The sequence below is a fragment of the Schistocerca nitens genome, chromosome 4 (genome assembly GCF_023898315.1).
Source record: "Schistocerca nitens isolate TAMUIC-IGC-003100 chromosome 4, iqSchNite1.1, whole genome shotgun sequence".
Taxonomy (NCBI): Eukaryota; Metazoa; Arthropoda; class Insecta; order Orthoptera; family Acrididae; genus Schistocerca; species Schistocerca nitens.
Window position 1 is genome coordinate 770415530 of NC_064617.1, and position 23468 is coordinate 770438997.

General features: G+C 44.4%; 1 protein-coding gene across 1 annotated transcript in view; it reads right to left on the minus strand.

Moving 5' to 3' along the window:
• Positions 1-296: 296 nt before the first annotated feature.
• LOC126252557 (zinc finger protein 423 homolog) overlaps positions 297-23468 on the minus strand; it is a 295462-nt gene continuing 272290 nt past the window's right edge. The window contains exons 10-14 of the mRNA XM_049953458.1: positions 20952-21593; positions 14350-14496; positions 14191-14292; positions 8012-8374; positions 297-2239 (exon numbers count right to left, since the gene is read on the minus strand). Of these exons, the coding sequence (XP_049809415.1) occupies positions 1829-2239; positions 8012-8374; positions 14191-14292; positions 14350-14496; positions 20952-21593 (1665 nt within the window). The 3' untranslated portion in view covers positions 297-1828. The remainder of the gene's footprint in view (positions 2240-8011; positions 8375-14190; positions 14293-14349; positions 14497-20951; positions 21594-23468) is intronic.

The following is a 23468-nucleotide window of genomic DNA, read 5'->3' on the forward strand; positions in this document are numbered from 1 at the left end:
CCTTTTATTATGAACCTATATGTCTGATGATAGTAAAGGAATTTCTCTCAGCTGTAAGAAAAAAATTTATTAGTTATTAGAACTATAAATAAAAATTCTTTCTGAATAACAAGGACCAGTAGCTAGTTTGTTGGAAAGTTTTTCTTTTATTCTAGCCACACGAAAACGGCCATTGTGTGTGGTGGATATACTGAACAGTAGTCAGAGTTCACGAAAGAATTATTTTTATTAAACATTGGATTATTGATTTAAATAAAAAACAAAATATGTATTTTCTATCTCATATGAAACACGTTCTTTAAATTTAACAAATGTAAACAACATTCATCACTTGTAAAGTCCAATAATCGACTCACCAAATCTTACTAACATAAAGACATTATCAACAAAAGTAGTTATCAATGAAATCTGTTTATCTATAACTTATAAATAAATCAACATTTCTGTGTTAACAATTATAATTGCCTCCATGAATATTACTGCATACGAAAATGCCTGGGAAACATTTGTGATCTGCATGTCTGATGATGCTCTGACATAAGCAGCCACAACAAAAGAGTAAACCTTCGAAACCAATTTGGTCCCTACATCAATCACCAATCACCATTCAACAATGACTGTTTACAAAAGATGTGTTCACTATATATACAAAAGTTTAATATATGTGCTATGGAATAAACGGTTTTGTACAGCTAAGTATTAAATTGTAAAAGTAATATAATATAAGAAACTTAATGAAGTGTCATTTCATGGTACTGAACAACTGTCTGTGAGAAAGTACACTGAATTTTTGCATATTGTAAATATAACATCAAAAATTTAACTAGGCATTTCTGACTGAATTAGCTACCATTGCTCAGTCAACAGTTATGATGTATTACATGTTGTTGTAAAAGTTAATTACAATGAAACACTACAATATACTTCAGGAAATAAGATACATTACAATAGATCAAGAAACACAATTAACTTTAGTTAGAAATGACATTCTGTTGTTAGTGAGTATCACAAACATCCACGTCAGTCAGCGCATGGACATTAACATATCGATCTGATTCATAAATATAATACGGCACATGAGCGAAATCTGGAATGTAATGTTTGAAGATTTTACTCCTGTCATGAAATAAAGACAATTTTTAAGGGAAAGACCAAGAATAGTAAGAAAAACAAAATATTACAGACAAATTTTGGTCTTCTAGTATATCTTTCTGCTGACTAATCAACAACAAAAATTATAATTTTTCTTCTGAAAAAGACTTAAGGCTCCTGAGAGGTAAATGGACGTACTTCAATAGCGACCACTGTCGCTAACACTTTTCTTCCACAGTGTTTCTGACCCTGAAATCCTCACAGAATACACTATATTGTCCACTGTCTTCGATCTCTTACTAGAAATTAATGAAAACAGCGCTCATAAGACAAATTCAGATCAGTAGTGGGATTCTGACCACAGCAAAAAACTGGCACATTATAGCATTACTATTTATTCCTGACCTGCAAGATCACAGGGGCTGTCTTTCTCCTGCATTGCAAGAGTAAATAAAGACTACAATTACCATTCAACACGAACGCTGTGCAGTCTGTACAGCTTAATAATTTGTACCAAACATTTCAATATTACTACATGGGAGTCCGAACTGAAAGAAATCTCCACCAAAACGTTGCCAGCCAGCGGCAAATTGGCAAGATATGCCAGATTTGGCAGGCCTACCAAAGGACGTGAATATGTGCTTATATATACAGAAATGTATAATGAACGAAATTTGAGGACGTAAATTGTTGCACGCCACCTTTACCACTGTGCAGCAGAGGCTTTACATTTCGGTTACTCCGTCGGCGCCTCTGGCCTTTCGCAGATCTGCTGCTGTTCTTTGTCCTCTTGCAGAGATTCCTGTGAGGGGTTGCCAGTGCTGACATCTGCCGGCAGCTGCTGGTCACAGCTCGGCTCCTCGTGCTCCTCCGTCGGATGCTGTGGCTCAGTCGCAGGTTCCTGCTTCACGCACACCTGCGGCAGCTGCTGCTGCTGCGGCGACGGAGAGGCTCCGCTGCTGTCCGTACAGCAGACGGCGCCGTTGTTCTCAGTGCTGGCACGCGGCGACACGGACTTGCTGCCCCTGGCTGACCGAGTACGCCGACCAGGAGTCGCTGTGTGGGCGGTTTCTACCGGCTGCTGCTGGGGTTTGTAGCAGGGATCCAGCTCATATGTGCCGTTACTCCCGCTATGTTGATAGAATACCTGTTTCAAACCAAAGGAAGATTTTGTTCAGTCAAAAATCAACAACACTTTTTTTCCTTCAATTACTTGTATGTATAAATCCATTAATCTCTGTTGTTGTGGTTGTATCTCAACAAACTAGAATGTTATTATGAACATTAATAAAGCTACCATTAAAGGCGGAATACGAACAACAGGTATGGTTCAATGGAATTTTAGGTGAAAAAAATCTAAAATTTCCAGAATGGATTTGCACTTTGCAGCGGAGTGTACCTGCCTAGGATTAGAACCTTGGGACCCTTGCCTTTCACAGGCGATTGCTTTACCAAATGAGCCATTGAAGCACAACTCATAACCCACTCTCAGAACTTTACTACTGCTAGTACTGCATTTAGAAATTGCTTTCTATTTCTTCGTGTCTCTACTCAAGGACCAAAGTAAAAATTTACAGCTTTTATGCAAGTGCATATCTCTACTAATGGACAGAATGAGGTAGAAAGGATATGAGTTTTCAGAACATTCAGGCTCAGGTAGTAGGAGTGAGGGACTGATGTCACGTTTTTGGTAGCTCCTTCCATTATTTTGTTTAGTCGAGGTGTTGAGGCCGTGGAGTGTGCAACATCGTGTGTTTGCTTACGATTGTTTTGTGCGTAATAATGAGTCTATCGTTGCAATTCAGCGTGACTTTCGTCGCCATTTCAATCTTGCGAGACATGATTTCCCATTCGTACGACTGGGGGCTCATCGCTCAGTACAAATTGCAGAAAATTTTGAATTCGGCAAGCCGTACTCCGTACTTCTGGTCGATCTACTGGGAAACATTCTGCCGAACTGCTCCTCAGTAATCGTATAGTAAGGCGTATTTTGCACATTGTGCTAGGATTTCATCCCTATAAAATGGCCATGGTGCAACAACTGAACCCTAGAGATTATGTACAGCAGCTGAATTTTGCTCAAGAAATGGAGGCCATACTTGAGCAAAACGACATTATTTTTATTATGAGTGATGAGACTCATTTTAATTTGAACGGCATGGTAAATCAGCAGAACCGTCGTTATTGGGCCAATGAAAATCAAAAACTAATGCATGAGACACCATTATACAGTCCGAAGGTGACTTTCTGGTGTGCTGTAACTGGTATAGATGTTACTGGTCCAAACTTTTTCCACGACGATAACGGGAACACTTTAAATTTAATCCCGTAATGTTATAGACAGATGAATTCTTCCTACCTGAACCAAGAATAAAATTTAATCCTATCCGGCAAGTTTGGTTTCAGCAGGGTGGGGACACAGCTCACACAGCAAGAATGTCAGTGGAAGCTATTCACACTGATTTCGTGGTCGCGCCATTTCCCGGTTTGGTGACATTAGTTGGCATCCTCGTTCTCTAGATCTGTCCATGTGCGACTGCTTTTTGTGCAGTTACCTCGAGTCGCGTGTATACGAGCATAAACCACGTACTTTTGAACAACTGAAGGAAGCAATTCGTGAGAAGTCGTTCAGTTTGACAGATCACTGTCGGAGAGAGTGGAAGCCAACTTCCGAGAACGGCTTGAGAAGTGCTTCGCTGAAAACGGCCGTCACCTGGGAGATGATGTTTCCAAGCATTAATTTTGTAAAGTGGCAACATCGCTTGAATAGTATTCTGCAAATAAAAATGTTTATGGACCACAAGTAAAGATATATTGTTTATTTTTTTAAATGTCCATCCTTTATGCCTCACCCGGTATAAGACAAGATGTGGTTTAACTTTGTTACCGAAAATTTAAAAGGTTTAAATCTTTACATGATGCACTAATAAACATTCAGATAGATTTATGCTATATATTTTTCAAACAACACTGTACACGTTTTCTCTGAAAGCCAAAAGCGAAAAAGAAAATGTTGTGCTGCGCTGTTTAGCTTTGTTTCCGCAGTCAGTTGTAATTTCGACAGGAGGGCATATAATCAATTAGACAGATATTTTCTCCAATATCATTATATTTTCTTTCTACTTACATACCATTTTTCAAAAATGTTATACGCACCAACAATGTGCTGATTTGTTTTGTTCCTCGCAGTCGGTTTCAACAGAAAACAGGAGAGTTGTGTTTATGGCTTATCGCCTTACAATTACGGTACTACTAAGAAATCCGAATCGTCAAAAATTTTGTAATCTTATCCACCCGCAGATTAAAACTGTGTGAAATACTGTCATTGAGGCTCCTATCCTCACAGATCTAATAGCACGAATGGTCACTCTCATAATCCATATACCCCACTGCTCCCAACTGAATTGTTCACTCATTTTAAGTGTCTTTAATTCTCGATCAAGGTTGTCATTAACAATAAACTGGATCGAGGTTAGAAAGAGGGGGGAAGAGAAGCCGGACAAAGCAGGCAAGGAGTGACACCGAGAGGTGGCGAAGGGAGGAAAAGATATATATATATATATATCTTAGGACGCATATCCAATTCCAGTATATACTTTATTTAGCAATTACTGAGCACTGCCAGGTTCGCTAGCTTCTTACAAAAAACAATAAAAAGTAAATGTTTATATTTCCATTTATGTATTTAAGTGGAATTATACGACTGATTCGAGTGCAAACCGTATGCTGAATTATTACACGGATAAAAAAGATAAAATTGTATGGCACTGCTTGTTTCCCTTAATTTTTATCCTGATATAGATCTCTTCCCTTCTCCCAACGGCATAGCTTGCCTTGGGCACGCATCACTTCTTCTGCATTGTCTCTATTGGCTATCCGTGGGAAGACTGAAGCCGTTTAGTTAAAGAAGCGCAATTTCTCCTCATTCTGCATCGATTTGTAGCCAGCAGTTCTATGAGGCTGCTGTCTCCCTTCTACCGTCAGTGCACCAACGGCCCTGCAGCCATAACTGGGTCCCTCTTTCCTGTGGATTCTACACACTATTTGATCAAAAGTACCCGTGTTTCCTACGCAATATGGAATCGACCACTGTATTTATCGAGAGGCGGATCTCATAGGATAAAAAGAGGTGGGAAGTACTGTGTTGTCAGTAGAGAATCAGTAACAGCACAACGGGTCCGTTGAGGAGAGCTGGGTGACTTCGAAAGTGGACTAGTCGTCAGATGGCACCTGAGCAACACATCCATCAGGGGTATTTCTGCCCTTCCAATGCTGCCCATGTCGACTATTGGCGACTTTTTTTTGGTCTTCTGACTATTTTAATGCGGCCCGCCACGAATTCCTCTCCTGTGATAACCTCTTCACCTCAGAGTAGCACTTGCAAACTACGCCTCAATTATTTGCTGAATGTATTGCAATCTCTGTCTTCCTCCACAGTTTTTGCCCTCTATAGCACCCTCCAGTACCATGGAAGTCATTCCCTCATGTCTTAACAGATGTCTTATCATCCTGTCCCTTCTCCTTATCAGTGTTTTCCACATATTCCATTCCTCTCCGATTCTGCGCAGAACCTCATCATTCCTTACCTTATCAGTCCACCTAATTTTCAAAATTCGTCTATAGCACCACATCTCAAATGCTTCGATTCTCTTCTGTTCCTGTTTTCCCATGGTCCAATACACAGCTGTACTCCAGACGTACATTCTCAGAAATTTCTTCCTCGAATTAAGGCCAATATTTGATATTAGTAATCATCTCTTGGCCAGGAATGCAATTTTTGCCATTGCTAGTCTGCTTTTGAGGTTCTCCTTGCTCCGTCCATCATTGGTTATTTTACTGCCTACGTAGCAGAATTCCTTGACATCATCTACTTCGTGACCATCAATACCAACATCAAGTTTCTCGCTGTTCTCATTTCTACTGCTTCTCATTACCTTCGTCTTCTTTCGATTTACTCTCAATCCATACTCTTTACTCATTAAACTGTTCATTCCGTTGAGCAGATCATGTAATTATTCTTCACTTTCATTCAGGATAGCAATGTCATCAGCGAATCGTATCATTGATAACCTTTCACCTTGTATAATGTGCCCTATTTTATGCACCACAAAGACAACGTGGCATGATGTACGAATTCGCAATGGAACACGCTTAACAACAAAATTTTTTTGGAAACCATGGATGACAGTTACAGCTGTTGAAACAATTAAGACTAATTTATTCGATCTTGGCTACTGAAAACTTTTTCCCAAGTTGAACAGCATTGTTTTCTGCGTACAGTTGAGGAACAGTTCGAAGGCAATCATCGCATCAGAAATGACCATTTCCGCAGTCACAAAGCAGCATTTGTGAGGCAGTGATTTGTGGGCAATAACATTCCTGAAATAGAGCAGTCTGACCTAAACTCAATGGAACACCTTTACGGATGAGTCAGAAGATTGACTTCGTTCCAGACCTCAGACATTCTTTGGTTCCAGCTCTTGAGGAAGCGTGGTGTTCCTCCCAGCAGGGTTCACGGTGTCATAAAAGTGAAAGGGGAACACGCCTATATTAATGTCCAGTCATAGATGTCCTGATACTTTTGGTCAGATGACATTGTAATTCTGTCAGAGACAGCAAAGGACTTGGAAGAGCAGCTGAACGGAATGGATAGTGTCTTGAAAGGAGGATATAAGATGAACATCAACAAAATCAAAATGAGGATAATGGAACGCAGTCGAATTAAGTCGGGTGATGCTGAGAGAATTAGATTTGGAAATGAGACGCCTAAAGTAGTAAATGAGTTTTGCTATTTGGGGAGCAAAGTAACTGATGATGGTCGAACTAGAGAGGATTTAAAATGTAGACTGGCAGTGGCAAGGAAAGCGTTTCTGAAGAAGAGAAATTTGTTAACATCGAGTATAGATTAAAGTGTCAGGAAGTCGTTTCTGAAAGTATTTGTATTGAGCGTAGCTCTGTACGGAAGTGAAACATGGACGATAAATAGTTTGGACAAGAAGAGAATAGAAGCTTTCGAAATGTGGTGCTACAGAAGAATGCTGAAGATTAGATGGGTAGATCACATAACTAATGAGAAGGTACTGAATAGAATTGGGGAGAAGAGGAGTTTGTGGTACAACTTGACAAGAAGAAGGGACCGGTTGGTAGGACATGTTCTGAGGCATCAAGGGATCACCAATTTAGCATTGGAGGGCAGCGTGGAGGGTAAAAATCGTAGAGGGAGACCAAGAGATGAATACACTAAGCAGATTCAAAAGGATGTAGGCTGCAGTACGTACTGGGAGATGAAGCAGCTTGCACCGGTTAGAGTAGCATGGAGAGCTGCATCAAACCAGTCTCAGGACTGAAGACCACAACAACAACAAACATTAATAATCCAGATCTGAACCGTACCATAATGCACAAGAGGAATGGTTGTTTCAACCATTTGGAGTCTCTCGCTGACATTTAGAAAGAAACAATATGTTCGCCATCCAACGGATAAACTGTAACACGCTCTTTTATGGAGAAGGATTTATTTAATTTTACGGACGCGGCTTAATTTTCATCGTGGAGTACAGCGCATCCAGTACACAACTGTGCGTAACTAAGCCAATCTCTTTTGGGACATTGCTACGTACGGCGCCTCAGTCGACAGCGAGATATGGTTGGTTGGTTGGTTGTTTTGGGGGAAGGGGACCAAACAGAGAAGTCATCGGCCCATCGGATTAGGGAAGGAAGTCGGCAGTGCCCCTTCAAAGGAACCATCCCTGCATTTGCCTGAACCGATTTAGAGAAATCACGGGAAACCTAAATCAAGTTGGCTGGACGCGGTTTGAACCGTCGTCCTCCCGAATGCGAGTCTAGTGTGCTAATCACTGCAGCACCTCGCCCGCGACCGCGTTAGCGAACTCTGGTAGGTGGTGTTGTGGCGCCTTACCTTTTCGTCTTCGCGCTCGTTGTGGTGGCTGTAGGTGTGGTTGTCGAGCTCGGCGCGGAAGAAGAAGCGCAGGCCGCAGCGCGCGCAGTCGTAGGGCCTGGCCTGGGGGCCGTGCGCCGCCAGCATGTGCTGCTGCAGGCCGGCGGCCGCCGTGAAGACAGCGCTGCACAGGTAGCACGTGAAGCTGCCGCAGCCCGCGAACGTGTGCTCGATGAGGTGCGTCTGCAGCTGCAGCGGCGACGCCAGCGCGCGCCGGCACACGTGGCACTCCAGCCGCGACCCCGCGCCGCCGCCGCCGGCCCCCGCCTCCAGCAGGTGCGTCGCCACGTGCCGCTGCACCGCTGCCTCGCTGTCAAAGCTCACCTGCGAACGCGTCAGTTCTCACTATAATGCGTCTGCGGTCTCAAAAAAGATAGAAAGGAAACCTTCTAACTACGAAGGGGCCTCAAGATGAAGTTCCACGTTAATAGCATTGCGTAACAACATTGCCAGAATGGCAGCTAACTCTAAATATAGGTAAATGAAAATTAATGCAGATGAATAGGAAAAAGAATCCCATAATGTTTGAATACTCCATTACTAGTGTAGCGCTTGACACAGTCACGTCGATTAAATATTTGGGCGTAACATTGCAGAGCGATATGAAGTGGGACAAGCATGTAATGGCAGTTGTGGGGAAGGCGGATAGTCGTCTTCGGTTCATTGGTAGAATTTTTGGTAAGATGTGGTCCATCTGTAAAGGAGACGGCTTATAAAACACTAATACGACCTATTCTTGAGTACTGATCGAGCGTTTTTGGATCTCTATCAGGTCGGATTGAGGGAGGACACAGAAGCAATTCAGAGGCGGGCTGCTAGATTTGTTACTGGTAGGTTTGCTTAGACAAGAAGAGAATAGAAGCTTTCCAAATGTGGTGCTACAGAAGAATGCTGAAGATTAGATGGGTTGATCACATAAATAATGAGGAGGTATTGAATAGAATTGGGGAGAAGAGGAGCTTGTGGCACAACTTGACTAGAAGAAGGGATCGGTTGGTAGGATCATCACGCTAGTGTTACGGAAATGCTTCAGGGACTCGGGTGGGAGTCTCTGGAGGAAAGGAGGCGTTCTTTTCGTGAATCGCTACTGAGGAAATTTAGAGAACCAGCATTTGAGGCTGACTGCAGTACAATTTTACTGCTGCCAACTTATATTTCGCGGCAAGACCACAAAGATAAGAGGGATTAGGGCTCGTACAGAGGCATATAGGCAGTCATTTTCCCCTCGTTCTGTTTGGGAGTGGAACAGGGAGAGAAGATGCTAGTTGTGGTACGAGGTACCGTCCGCCACGCACCGTATCGTGGATTGCGGAGTATGTATGTAGATGTAGAAGACACGTTCTGAGTTTCCTCCACCGACAGCGACAGAGCGTGGGAGTGAATTGACGCGGCAATTTAAAACATGAAGTACACCGGACAGCAAGATGCTTGTGGGCAAAACGTCTAAATTGCACACAGGTTCAACGTGAAATTCTGGCAGTCTATGGACCAAATGCAATGGCCTCGTCCAACTGTAGAGAAATTATGCCAACAGTTCGATCAAAGCCGCACAGACATTGGATGATGCTGATCCCGAAAGAAGGTCAACGGCTTTGACAACAAACGGCAATATCCAGCCAGTCGAGGAACTGATTCGCAGCAATTTTAGTTTTCCGGAACGTGAGGAAGTTCACACAGGAGCAAGTTTCTATTGAGGAATTTAACGACTGGTAGAATGTTCCGATCGTTACTCACTGAGACTTGGTCACTAAGTTGAAAAATATGTCGTGTGTCTATGTCACTTTGAAACGCAAGGAAGCATCCAATAAAAGTTGCTTGGCATAAAAGTTACATGGCACGCCATTATAATGTGCAACCTCCTTTTTGAATCTCCATGTATAACAGTGTGAAAGACCAGGATATAAATGAGATTCGAGAAAAGATGGAGGAGGAGGCTGGAAAATGAGGAGGCGATCTGCCTACTGGAATTGTGACTTAAATGACATGCTATAAGAAATTGAGTTTTGAATGTTAACTGCCAACCATTTACCTCAGATGATAATGTTAATGTCAGTTCCTATTTATGAAGGCTTGATATTCTGTTAGAGTGACAGACACTGTACACAGTACCTCAAACTGACTGATACAAAGGAATTCTGTAATTGTTCGAGAGTAGTTACCATTGTTGATAAAGTGCAACTGTAGTCTATAAGAAAATAAACTTTAATAATTTGCTATGCCGGTCTCTTCCCAGGCTTGCAGATCAGTAACGTGTTAAACACTTTCAGTGTGTGTAGTAGTTTTCTAAAAATAACGGTGAAGGAAATATTTATCTCTAGATTCAGCCTAAGCAGAAGAAATTTCTCAGACTCATCTTTGTTAAAAATGTATGTGGGGGCAAAAACACTCCCAACCTGTACAATCTAACAGTAAAACCCATCCAAACAGCAGCGAATTATGTTAGGCGAAAGATCTAGGACATAAGCGAGTACATAAACTTGCCAGCAGTTAACTGGATCCAGGAAATGACACGTAGTTACACCACAATGACAGAAAGTGAGGACCAGATTGGTAGTGGTGTAGAATGGAGTGACATAAGAGAGTAGGTAATTACCAAAAGTAATAGCACATTTTGAAATTCTGTAGGTAGGTAGGGTAAAAACAGGGAGAGAAAGATTATTTAGAAATAGTAGAACCGAGACTGCCGTAACAAGAATCTAAAGATATGAAACGGAAGCAGCAGTTGAGAAAAAATTTAAAGATTGGGCAAGCTGCAAAGGAAATACCCGGGAAAGAGAATGGAAGTTAACGGAGAAGAAATAAAAACTTTGAGGCTTGCCAAAGATATTGTAATTCTAACAGTACTTGTGAATCGTTTAACACAATTGATGCTATCCTGAAGAGATATTGTAAGTTGGTCAACAAAAATTTAAGAAGGGCAATGGGATGCAGTCGAATTACATCAGGCGATGCTGCGTAAATTGAATGCAGATCAAAAATGCAGACTGGCTATACCAAGAAAAGCATTTCTGAAAAATTGGAAGTTATTAAAATATAACAAATTTCCCTTGCATAGAGTGATATTCGGAGGATAAACTATCAGACATGAATACAGGCTATTGAAGTGCACTGTTACACAACTTTTAAGGTCACATGGATAGGTAGCATAAATAATGAAAAGACGTTGAATCAAACCGGAGACAAAAATTATGGCGAAATTTGGATTAAAAATGGATTAGTTGACAGGAAATGTTCTTTGGCATCATTTAACAGGCAGTTTGGGGCAAAAGGAGACTGCAATAAGCAGGTTCAAATATATGTAAGTTTCACAGGTTATGCAAAAATGAAGAAGCTAGCACATGGTAGACCCTCGTGGAGAGCTGCATCAAATCAGTTTTTACTGAAGATCAGAACACAAGCTACGCTTTATTTAATTATTTATTTTCTTGATGACAATAATGCAAAGTTATGTATGGAATCATATTTATGTGAATGTTTATAATGATCCATACCTAAGACAAAAAAAAACTGGATGATTTGCCCAAGAGAAAGACACTCACAAATTAAGGAAGTCGCTAAAACATTGGTCCACTTCTGACCATAATGCATGCAGTTATTTGGGTTGACACTGATTGACAGAGTTGTTGAATGTCCTCCTGAGGGATATTGTGCCAAATTCTGCCCAACTGACCCGTTAGATAGTCAAAATCCGGATATGGTTGGAGGATCCTGCCCATAATGCTCCAAACGTTCCCAGTTAGGGAGAGATCCGGCGACCTTGCTGGGCATCGAGATTCAGTTCGAAGCGGGGCTCATCACTGAAGACAATTATATTCCATTCAATGAGATTCCAGGTCGAAGACGTATCTGGAGACGCCCCAGATAGCGATGAGCTACCACCCAAAATGTCGCCCGCCATACGGCCCGCCAACCAGGAGTCATGGTCTGGGGTGCCATTTCTTTACATATCAGGGCCTCATTCGTTGTAATCCGCGGCCTCCCTGCAGCACAGCGGTATGTCGCCGATATTCTACGCCTCGTTTGGTCACCCTTCATCGCAATCCATTCTGGACTTGCATTAGAGCAAGATAGTGCACACCGACACATGCCGAGAGTTTCTACTGCAAACTTTATTTTGGTCTGCAAGGTCGCTGTATGACTTTCCTACTGAGAACGTTTGTAACATTATACAGAGGGGTCCAAAAAAAATGTATCCACTGTTTAAAAGTCCATAACTGGCAAACTAATTGACGGAGTTGTCTCATCTTTGATAGTGTAATAGTTTGTAGTTCCGGCAATCGCCACACAAGCGTTGTATTGCGTTATTTTGTTTTGTCAGATGACAGTCGTCAGATAGTCAGTGTTCTGTTCTTAGTTGCATCTGGTTACTCGAGCAAACATGGCTAGCGCAAGGCTTAAATTCGATGAAAGGAAGTCAGTTTTGAAGTGGTATTTTAGGTACGAAAACATTAATGAGGTTCAACGGCAATGGCGAAATGAGTATCGAACAGAGCCACCGAGACGTTTAACGATTCGTCGCATTCGAGACAAATTTGAAGTCGAAGGCTGCGTTAAACATGTACACAAACAACGATCTGGACGACTTGTAACAGTAACAAGTCCAGATAACTCCCGTCGTGTGTTACAACAATTCAGTCGCTCACCACAGAAGTCTGTGAGACTGTGTGCCCGTGAAACTGGAGTGAGTCGCTCAAGTGTTCGGCGAATTTTGAAGACAGCAAAGTGGAAGTGCTATATTGCACGATTGCTACACGCAATGAACGAGGACGACCCAGATCGTAGAATGGAGTACTGCGAGTGGTTTACTAACATGGTGCGCAACGATGAAGAGTTTGCAGAGATGGTTGCGTGGTCTGATGAGGCACAGTTCAAACTCAATGGTATAGTAAATCGCCACAATTGCATTTACTGGGCCACCGAAAATCTGAACGTCCATGTAGACAAAGCCGTGAATTTGCCAGGAGTAAATGTGTGGTGTGGGTTGTCTTACCGGAGCTTGATTGGACCATTCTTCTTTGACGGCACAGCTACCGGTGAGGTGTACCTTCAGAAGCTTCAGACATCCATTTTACCTGCTATCCGAGACTTGTATGGAGACGGAAGAATTTACTTTCAACAAGATGGTGCCCCAGCCCACTACCAAAATCGTGTTAAGGCGCATCTTGACGAAAATCTACCAGGAAGATGGATAGTCCATAGAGGTGCTGTGGAGTATCCACCACGTTCCCCAGACCTAACTCCTCTGGACTTTTACCTGTGGGGAACACTAAAGGACGTCGTTTATCGACAAATGCCACGCACATTGGATGAACTTCGAGAATCCATCGTACATTCATGTGCAAATATCCAACTGAACACGTTGCAGTCAGTAGTTCGTGCTGCAGTTCGGCGGCATTGTTTGTGTGTGGATATTAATGGTGACCATTTGGAACATCTACAGTGATATCTTTACGTTGGACTTTAAGCTACACTTTCACCAAAAATGAGACAACTCCGTCAATTATTTCGCAAGTTATGGACTTTTAAACAGTGGATACATTTTTTTGGACCCCTCTGTAGACCGGCCCTAACGATCTAACGCGTCACTTTGACAGAATTTTCCACGATATCACACAGGAGTACATCCAACGACTCCTTTAATCATTGCCAAACAGAATAACTATTTGCACAACGGTCAGAAGTGGACAAAGGCTTTATTGACTTGCTCAGTTTGTGAAGCTGTTTCTCTTGAATAAATCATCCAATTTTTTTGAAATTGTAATCATTTGTTTGTCTGTACATCACATTTTCGTCCCATTCGGAAAATTGCTTCGTGGTTCATGTCTTTTTTTTTTTGTCTTAGTGTGTAGTTAGGACGTCTGTAGATTTCGTGCTGGATGCTGAATCGTAGCAAAATTTCTCGCTGTACTTTCCTCACTGCAGTACTAGGTTTGACCAGATGTGATCTGTGCATCCCAACACCGTCACAAACTTGCAGACTTGAGGTGCAGTCCGATTATATGCTGGGATGAATGAGACCTTTGTTCATTGTAGAATTCCCTTCCCTTGCTTCATATTCTGTGTGGACACGTGATGTCCGGTGTTAGTCAAGGCGCATACAGAACAACACAACAGCGTTACAGAGTGGGCGGGTGAGTCACCTGGCACTTGATGCACTGGTAGGCCTTGCGGTGGGCGGCGGCGACGTGAGCCTCGAGCGCCTGCGGCGACTCGCACTTGAGGTGGCACTCTTGGCAGCGCGTCTGCTGGCCGCCCACCGCCGCAGCTGCAGCCGCCGCCGCCGCCGCAGCTGCAGCCGCCGCTGCTTTGCCCAGGCAGTCGGCGCAGACGGGCGGCTCGGCGTCGGCCGGCGCCGCGCCCGGCTTGAGGCACAGGCAGCAGGGCACGTTGCCGCGCTGCTGCTGCTGCTGGCCCTGCTGCACGTGGAACTTGGCGTGCACCCGCACCTGTCACACAACCAGTAGCTCAATCACTCACCTGTCACCGTATTCAAAGTATCGGGTGATCAGAAAGTCAGTATAAATTTGAAAACTTAATAAACCACGGAGTAATGTAGATAGAGAGGTAAAAATTGACACACATGCTTGGAATGACAAGGAGTTTTATTAGAACCACCCCATATTGCTAGACGCGTGAAAGATCTCTTGCGCGCGTCGTTTGGTAATGATCGTGTGCTCAGACGCCACTTTCGTGATGCTTGGCCTCCCAGGTCCCCAGACCTCAGTCTGTGCGATTATTGGCTTTGGGGTTACCTGAAGTCGCAAGTGTATCGTCATCGACCGACATCTCTAGGGATGCTGAAAGACAACAGCCGACACCAATGCCTCACCAACTCCGGACATGCTTTACAGTGCTGTTCACAACATTATTCCTGGACTACAGCTATTGTTGAGGAATGATGGTGGACATATTGAGCATTTCCTGTAAAGAACATAATATTTGCTTTGTCTTACTTTGTTATGCTAATTATTGCTATTCTGATCAGATGAAGCGCCATCTGTCTGACATTTTTTGAACTTTTGTATTTTTTTGGTTCTAATAAAACCCCATGTCATTCCAAGCATGTTTGTCAATTTGTACCTCTCTATCTATATTATTCCGTGATTTATTCAGTTTTCAAATGTATACTGACTTTTTGATCACTCAGTAGTTTAGGTGATCTTTTCGCCATTTTGCATTAAACTTTTGTTTTGTTTGTTTTGAACGTGGTCTAATCGGTCGTGAAATAGAAATCACAGCAAAAATCAAAAATGTTTTATCTGCAACATCTTCCAGCTACTTCTCTCCACAGTCGCCGCTCCGACTTAGATATCCATTGTAGCGCGATACGAGGTTCGTTTCACGAGTCACTGCAACTATGGTACACCTTGTGAATATTTCGCACCACCATAATCGCAGTAAATGCATTCTAAAGTCAGCGGCAAACACTACCGGAATCAACCGACAGACAGCGACCGCGTACGAAGATGACTCGGTACCAATACCTGAAACATTCAGTGAGAACTTGGCCCTGCTACAAGATGCATCCTCCCTCGCCAGCCCTACTCACCAGACCTCACTCCATGCGACTTCGACCTCATTCCACAGCTGAAGAAACTATTGCATGAGAAATGCTTTGCAAACAGGGCGGATGTTCTCACGGCATTTCGGCGACACACATTGATGGCAATGCCAATGCATTCAACGCCTTCCTCGTCGTTGGCGACCCTCTGTGGATACACTGGGAGACCATTTTGGAGCACAGTAGCTGATTTTGATTCATTTTTGTTCCGTCTGAACGCGTGCAAAATAAATTTACACAGAGTTCCAATGTGTGTGTTTCATTTCAACCTCATGTACTGGAACCCTATTTTTTGTTGACGTTAAGACACACACTACCCTACCGGTTCAATCTACATCGAGGTATTCCCATAGTGACGCATTACTGGAGGTATATCATAGTTACCATGACTTACGGAGTGACCCCCTCGTACCAGATTTTCAGTACCCTCGCCATAAAATGCACTCTCATGTCCTTTCCGCCAATTCTCGACGCTGGTCTGCAGCTCGTTGTCTGTGCCAAAATACTGTCCTTGCAGCCAACGTTTCATGTGAGCAAAGAGGTGAAAATCAGACGGAACTAAATCGGGGCTGTATGGTGGTTGATCAAATACTTTCCAACGAAAACGCTGCAGGAGAGTATTTGTTGCACCTGAACTGTGCGGCCGACGGCTGTCATGAAGTACAATGATTCATAACATTCCGCTTCGCTTGTTCTGAATTGTCCTTCGTAGATAATTTTCTCGAATGGCTGATCCAGTGCTTGACTCAGTGCCACACTGCAGCCTATTAACGAAGGTACCAGCATACAGAATAGGTCCGCAGATATGTGAGTGGCTCAACGACTTCTTAAGTAAAAGAAACCAGTACGTTGTTCTGGACAGCGAGTGTTCATCAGAGATAAGGGCATCGTCAGGAGTGCACCAGGGAATGTGATACGACTGCTGTTACTTTTCATATATATAAAAATGATCTGGCATACATGGTGAGCAGCAGTCTGCGGCTGTTTGCTGATGATTCTGTGGCGTGTGGAATGTTGTCGTCATTGAGTGACTGTGGGAGGACACAAGGTGACTCAGACAAAATTTGTAGTTGGTGTGATGAATGGCAGCGGGTTCTAAATGTAGAAAAATGTGAGTTAAGGCGGATGAGTGGGAAAAACAAACACTTAAGGTACTGGTACAGCATTAGTACTGTCCTGCTTGAGAAATAAGTAAATACATAAACAAATAAATACATTGATTAAAAAATGTCCTGTTTGACACAGTCATGTTGTTTCAATATCTGGGCGATATGAAATGGATTGTGGTAGGGAAGGCAAATGGTCGACTTGGGTTTATTTGGAGAATTTTAAGAACGTGTGGTTCATCTGCACAGGAGAAAGCATATAGGACGCAACTGCGACCTAGTCTTGGGTATTGCTTGGGTGTTCGGGATCCACACGCGGTCGGATAAAAGGAAGACATCGAAGCAATTCAGAGGCGGGCTACTTTATTTGTTATCGGTAGGTCAGAACAACAAGTAAGTATTACGGAGATGCTTTTATAACTCGAATGGGAATTCCTGGAGGGAAGACGACAGTCTTTTCGAGGAACATTGTTGGTAAGGCGGGTGCCAGGTTGAGATTCATTGGGAGAGTCCTTAGAAAATGTAGTCCATCAACAAGGGAGTGAGGCGTAGCGCCGTATAACGATCTTGCCTTGGAGGCGATTAAGTGGGAGATGTGTCTCAGAGCTGCATAGTGACAGATGGTGGCGCGAGACTGGCCGCGCACGTAGTTTATGTATCGGCCGATAGAGGACAGAATTGGATAGGGGACTGTGATTTTAGTTTCGATTGTGCCCACTAGAGTGCACTAAAGTAATTGAATGTTTTTCATAAACTGTTCTAGTATTTTCATAAAGTGTTATTATTTCTATTTGTGTACGTAAAATGTTATAAATGTGTTTTAGCAGTATGAATGATGCGTGAGTGTGGTTTAAGGTTAATATGGAGATAATTGTTTAACGAGTTATATAGCAGGATATAGTGTCGGAACATTTCGAAGAAGTATGCATATGGACAATGGGGATATCTTGTAGAATAGATTTGTAAAGTAAGTTTATGGTAAAGGGAAAGTTAATTCAGGTATAAATAACAATAGTAAATAACTTTATGCATAAGCAAAACTTCAGCATATTAGATAATTACGTCGGTAAAAAGTGCAGTCGTTAGGTTTACTATTTTGCGATTGGTTATTGAGGAAAAGCGCGGATTGACGCGGGAGACTGTTGTTTTGCTATTAGCTGTTGAGTAAACTGACCAATGATAAAGCAATATTCTTCGCGCACCTTTCTCTGCTGGTAGAGAAGACTAAGAGTATTCTAGAGGAGGAGTCGAAGCCTAGCCATGAAAGAGATCGGACGTGTGCAGTAGTAGTTCCGATGGAAATGATAAGTTGCCGAATCTAGCAGTGCTTCATACATCAAAAGTGTTGGAAAGTGACGGCATAATTATTCCGATGTGTGTGTGTGTAGAAATTTCGGAATTTTTAAGTAAATTTTGTGACGAAGAAAGACATATTCCGCGTGGCATATTGAGCAGGTCGGTGGTTAAAAACTGACTGCATTTGGTACCGACAGACTTAATATTTGGCGAGCAGTATCAATCAAAAACAATCAGTATTTTTGTAGCTATTACGTTTTCGGGAAATGCAACACAATAAACTTGCTAACGTGAGTGAAAGGGATTGTGAGTGACTGTGTTAAGACTAGCATGGGCTTGGCAGTGATACTTGTTCACCTAAGTTTCAGAATATATTAATTCAGGGTAAAATTTTCAAACCTTCATTTCGTGTTTCTCCCGAAACGTAGATTAGTGAATTAAATTGCAGCCTGGTTCACGTCGAAGTACAATAGGTTTCACTCAGCTTTCCTACTGATGATCGGCTGAGACAATGTTCACATGTAGGTGCAGGTCCGTCATAAAGAGACGGAAAGAACCACGCCGCCGCAAGAGGTGGCTTACAAAACACTCGTTCGACCTATACTTGAGTATTGCTCATCAGTGTCGGGGTGACAGAGGAGATAGAGAAGATCCAAAGAAGAGCGGCGCGTTTCGTCACAGGTTTATTTGGTAAGCGTGATAGCGTTACGGAGATGTTAAGCAAACTCAAGTGGCAGACTCTGCAAGAAAGGCGCTCTGCATCGCGGTGTAGCTTGCTGTCCAGGTTTCGAGAGGGTGCGTTTCTGGATGGGGTATGGAATATATTGCTTCCCCCTACTTATACCTCCCGAGGAGATCACGAATATAAAATTACAGAGATTCGAGCGCGCACGGAGGCTTTCCGGCAGTCGTTCTTCCCGCGAACCATACGCGACTGGAACAGGAAAGTGCCGTCCGCCACACACCGTTGGGTGGGTTGCGGAGTATAAATGTAGATGTATTGAGAGTGCTTAGAGAACCGGCATGACTTCAAAAAGATTCTACTGCCGACTATGTAAATTCGCATAGGGACCTCAAAGATAAGATACGAGAAATTAGGACACGTACCTCACGCGTATACAGGGTGTTACAAAAAGATACGGCTAAACTTTGAGGAAACATTAGTCACACACAAATAAAGAAAAGATGTTATGTGGTCATGTGTCCGGAAACGGTTAATTTCCATGTTAGAGCTCATTTTAGTTTTGTCAGTATGTACTGTACTTCTTCGATTCACCGCCAGTTGGCCCAATTGAAGGAAGGTAATGTTGACTTCGGTGCTTGTGTTGACATGCGACTCATTGCTCTACAGTACTAGCATCAAGCACATGAGTATGTAGCATCAACAGATTAGTGTTAATCACGAGCGTGGTTTTGCAGTCAGTGCAATGTTTAAAAATGCGGAGTTGGCAGATGCCCATTTGATGTATGGATTAGCACGGAGCAATAGCCGTGACGCGGTGCGTTTGTATCGAGACAGATTTCCAGAACGAAGGTGTCCCGACAGGAAGACGTTCGAAGCAATTGATCGGCGTCTTAGGGGGCACGCAACATTCCAGCCTATGACTCGCGACTGGGGAAGACCTAGAAAGACGAGGACACCTGCAATGGACGAGGCAATTCTTCGTGCAGTTGACGATAACCCTAATGTCAGCGTCAGAGAAGTTGCTGCTGTACAAGGTAACATTGACCACGTCACTGTTTGGAGAGTGCTACGGGAGAACCAGTTGTTTCCGTACCATGTACAGCGTGTGCAGGCACTATCAGCAGCTGATTGGCCTCCACGGGTACACTTCTGCGAATGGTTCATCCAACAATGTGTCAATCCTCATTTCAGTGCAAATGTTCTCTTTACGGATGAGGCTTCATTCCAACGTGATCAAATTGTAAATTTTCACAATCAACATGTGTGGGCTGACGAGAATCCGCACGCAATTGTGCAATCACGTCATCAACACAGATTTTCTGTGAACGTTTGGGCAGGCATTGTTGGTGATGTTATGATTGGGCCCCATGTTCTTCCACCTACGCTCAATGGAGCACGCTATCATGATTTCATACGGGATACTCTACCTGTGCTGCTAGAACATGTACCTTTACAAATACGACACAACATATGGTTCATGCACGATGGAGCTCCTGCACATTTCAGTCGATGTTTTCTTACGCTTCTCAACAACAGATTCGGTGACCGATGGATTGGTAGAGGCGGACCAATTCCATGGCCTCCACGCTCTCCTGACCTCAGCCCTCTTGACTTTCATTTATGGGGGCATTTGAAAGCTCTTGTCTACGCGACCCCGGTACCAAATCTAGAGACTCTTCGTGCTCGTATTGTGGACGGCTGTGATACAATACGCCATTCTCCAGGGCTGCATCAGCGCATCAGGGATTCCATGCGACGGAGGGTGGATGCATATCCTCGCTAAGGGAGGACATTTTGAACATTTCCTGTAACAAAGTGTTTGAAGGCACGCTGGTACGTTCTGTTGCTGTGTGTTTCCATTCCATGATTAATGTGATTTGAAGAGAAGTAATAAAATGAGCTCTAACATGGAAAGTAAGCGTTTCCGGACACATGTCCACATAACATATTTTCTTTCTTTGTGTGTGAGGAATGTTTCCTCAAAGTTTGGCCGTACCTTTTTGTAACATCCTGTAGACAGTCATTTTACCCTCGCTCTGTTTGCTAATGGAACAGGAAAGGAAATGACTAGTAGTAGTGCAGGGTACCATCACCCACGCACCGTGCGGTGGGTTGTGGAGTGTGTATGGAGATGCAGCTCCATAGTAGCTAAAGAGTACACAAACGTTTGCCAGTCTTCTACAAAACCGGGATATTAGCTCGACACGATAAGTTGAGGAGTAAGCGGAAGCCTACATTACGCAAGCTGCCCACCTCTATGTCGGAGACGAGCGTCTGCCGGCAGACGGGGCAGGGCGCGGGCAGCTTGTCGCCCGCGTGGCTGGCGAGATGGGCGCGCAGGTCGTCCTCGCGCTGCAGCGGGGCCTTGCACGCGGTGCACGCCGGCGCGCCCGCCGCCACCTTGCAGTGCGTCAGCTTGTGCTCGGCCAGCACTGCCGCCGACGGGCACAGCTCGTCGCAGATGTTGCACTTGTGCTTGCCGGTCGCGCCGGGACCGGCCGCCCCCGCGCCTCCGCCTCCGCCGCCCGCGCCGCCGGCTGCCGCCCCCGCGTGCGTCTTGGTGTGGTTCTCGAGCTCGGTGCGCGACTTGCACGTCTCGCTGCAGTAGGCGCACTGCAGGCTGACGGCGCCGCCGCCGCCGCCCCCGGCCGCGCCGGCCTTGGACGCGCGCACGCCGCCCCCGGAGCCGCCGCCCTTGCGGCCGCCGCCGAGGTGCTGGTGCGAGTCCGTGGAGGCGGCGTCCTCCTCCAGGCGGCTACCCGCGCCGCTGCTGTCCGTGCTGCTGCGGCCGCCGCCCCCGCCCTTCGCTTTGGGTGAAGACTTCTGAGCCAGCTGGCGCGCTACGGGGCCGTGCTGTAAAGGCTCCGGCGTCGCAGGCGCGCTTCCGTTCACCACCTGCAACCGCAAACCGAAGTCAGATCATCAGAGAACGGATTAGTTTAGGTGGACGTAACTCAAAAAAATAACATCTGGTTGGAAAAAGTGGTGTAAGCTTTGATGTTGGAAGCTGTGAGAACACCAATCAACAAAAGCATCAACTCTATAAGAGCCCCAGAAAAATGGAAAAATGCTTATTATTAATATTGCGCGCGCCGCTATCCTGTGATCTTGTTCAGAGCGCGCACTGTAATCGATTATAGTTGTTGTGTACATAGTTCCGCGTAGTCAGCGCGTACACAACTTTCCCACTAGAGCGCGCCCCGCTAAGCACAACAGCGTAGGCGCAGCGCTCGTCCGTCTCCGCACTACGAGATGGCGCTGCCATAAAGACGGACCAAATTCTGCTTCCGTCGATCCGCGAATTATATGTAACGCAGCCAATGAGATTGCTGCTAACGTAGAACCTTTTCTCCTCGCGGATCACACTCGCGCAGTGATACCTGAACGCGCGAGGTATTATAAAGAGTGTACAGACCTCCGATCAGTCACTCTGCATTAGTCTGTACCAGTCCATAGTCAAGTTTCAGTCTGCGCCTAATAAGATTATCATATTCCTGTACATAGCCATGAAGAGAAATGTATAGACACTTTGTCAAGTATCAGAGATATGTGAGAATAAGATTAACGTACCAAGACCAAAGGAACTTCAGATTGTCAATTGTACTTAGCATCCAGAACCAAGTTATTTTTATGCTTGTTATTATTTTAATAAATGTGTGTGAAAATTAATCAAGTTCTGTTTAAAGTTGGTCACCGTCAATCTGCTACTCTAAGCGTGCAAGTGGCATTTCTATCGTCTGACCTAACGGCAGAAGATAAACACGCCACGATAAGACCACGAGACATATTGCTGACACTCGCCTACTTCGTTAGAACGACAAGTCAAATAATCTGATGGTGTGTGTACCGAAGGTCTTACAGTACGCACACCACAATAGTTCGCTGTCCTGGTGCGGGTGGCGCTCCGGTGGCGATTCGCTATGACGTCACTGGCGTGTGTTTGCGGTGGCCGGCGGAAAGCGAGAGGGTAGTTGGTTTTCCCGGTAGTTCACTCTGCCTGACCTGCTAGCGACTAGCGCTAATGTTGTTGTGTCTCGCAATATGAGCAGAGTGGTCTGGGGCGGAGGCGACACGCCGCTGTGCTGGCCGTGCGGTGGTGATTAATTGGAGTCGGCGTACTTGTTCTTCCTGCCTGTCTGATGTGGAGGTCCGGTGGGGTCATGTGATACTCTGGCCCGGAGACACCTAGTTGCTGAATTTTGGAGTCGTCTGCCAGGTTAGGGTGTGGGCTCTGTCGGCTCTTCAGATTTTCCCCTGGCAGCTCCAGCAGCGGTTTCTGAACTTTTCTGATGTGGGACGGTGTTGTTGGAACTTTTTGCTGTGTGTGTGGCTCGTTACGATATTTGTTGGTACTAATTAATTTTCTCAACTGAGTCCTGCCCGGAGTAGCGTTCATGTATGGTACATTTGGCATTCGATGTGTTAGGTGAAGTCTGCCTAAGAAGGGCGGTTTTGTACAGTATATACATAGTGAATTACTGCTGCTTGGTACATGTGGTCTGTGGTCTTCTGGGACCTGAACATCACGATAACTGAAGCAAAAGAAAGTCAAGAATGGGATTAAAATTCAGGGTGAAAGGGTATCAATGGTAAGATTCGCTGATGTAAATCTTAAACATGGCTGCGGAACAGCGAATGAAGAGATTGAAAAATCACCGTCGGCCGCTGTGGCCGAGCGGTTCCAGGTGCTTCAGTCCGGAACAGCGCTGCTGGTACGGTCGCAGGTTAGAATCCTGCCTCGGGCATAGATGTTAGGTTTAAGTAGTTCTA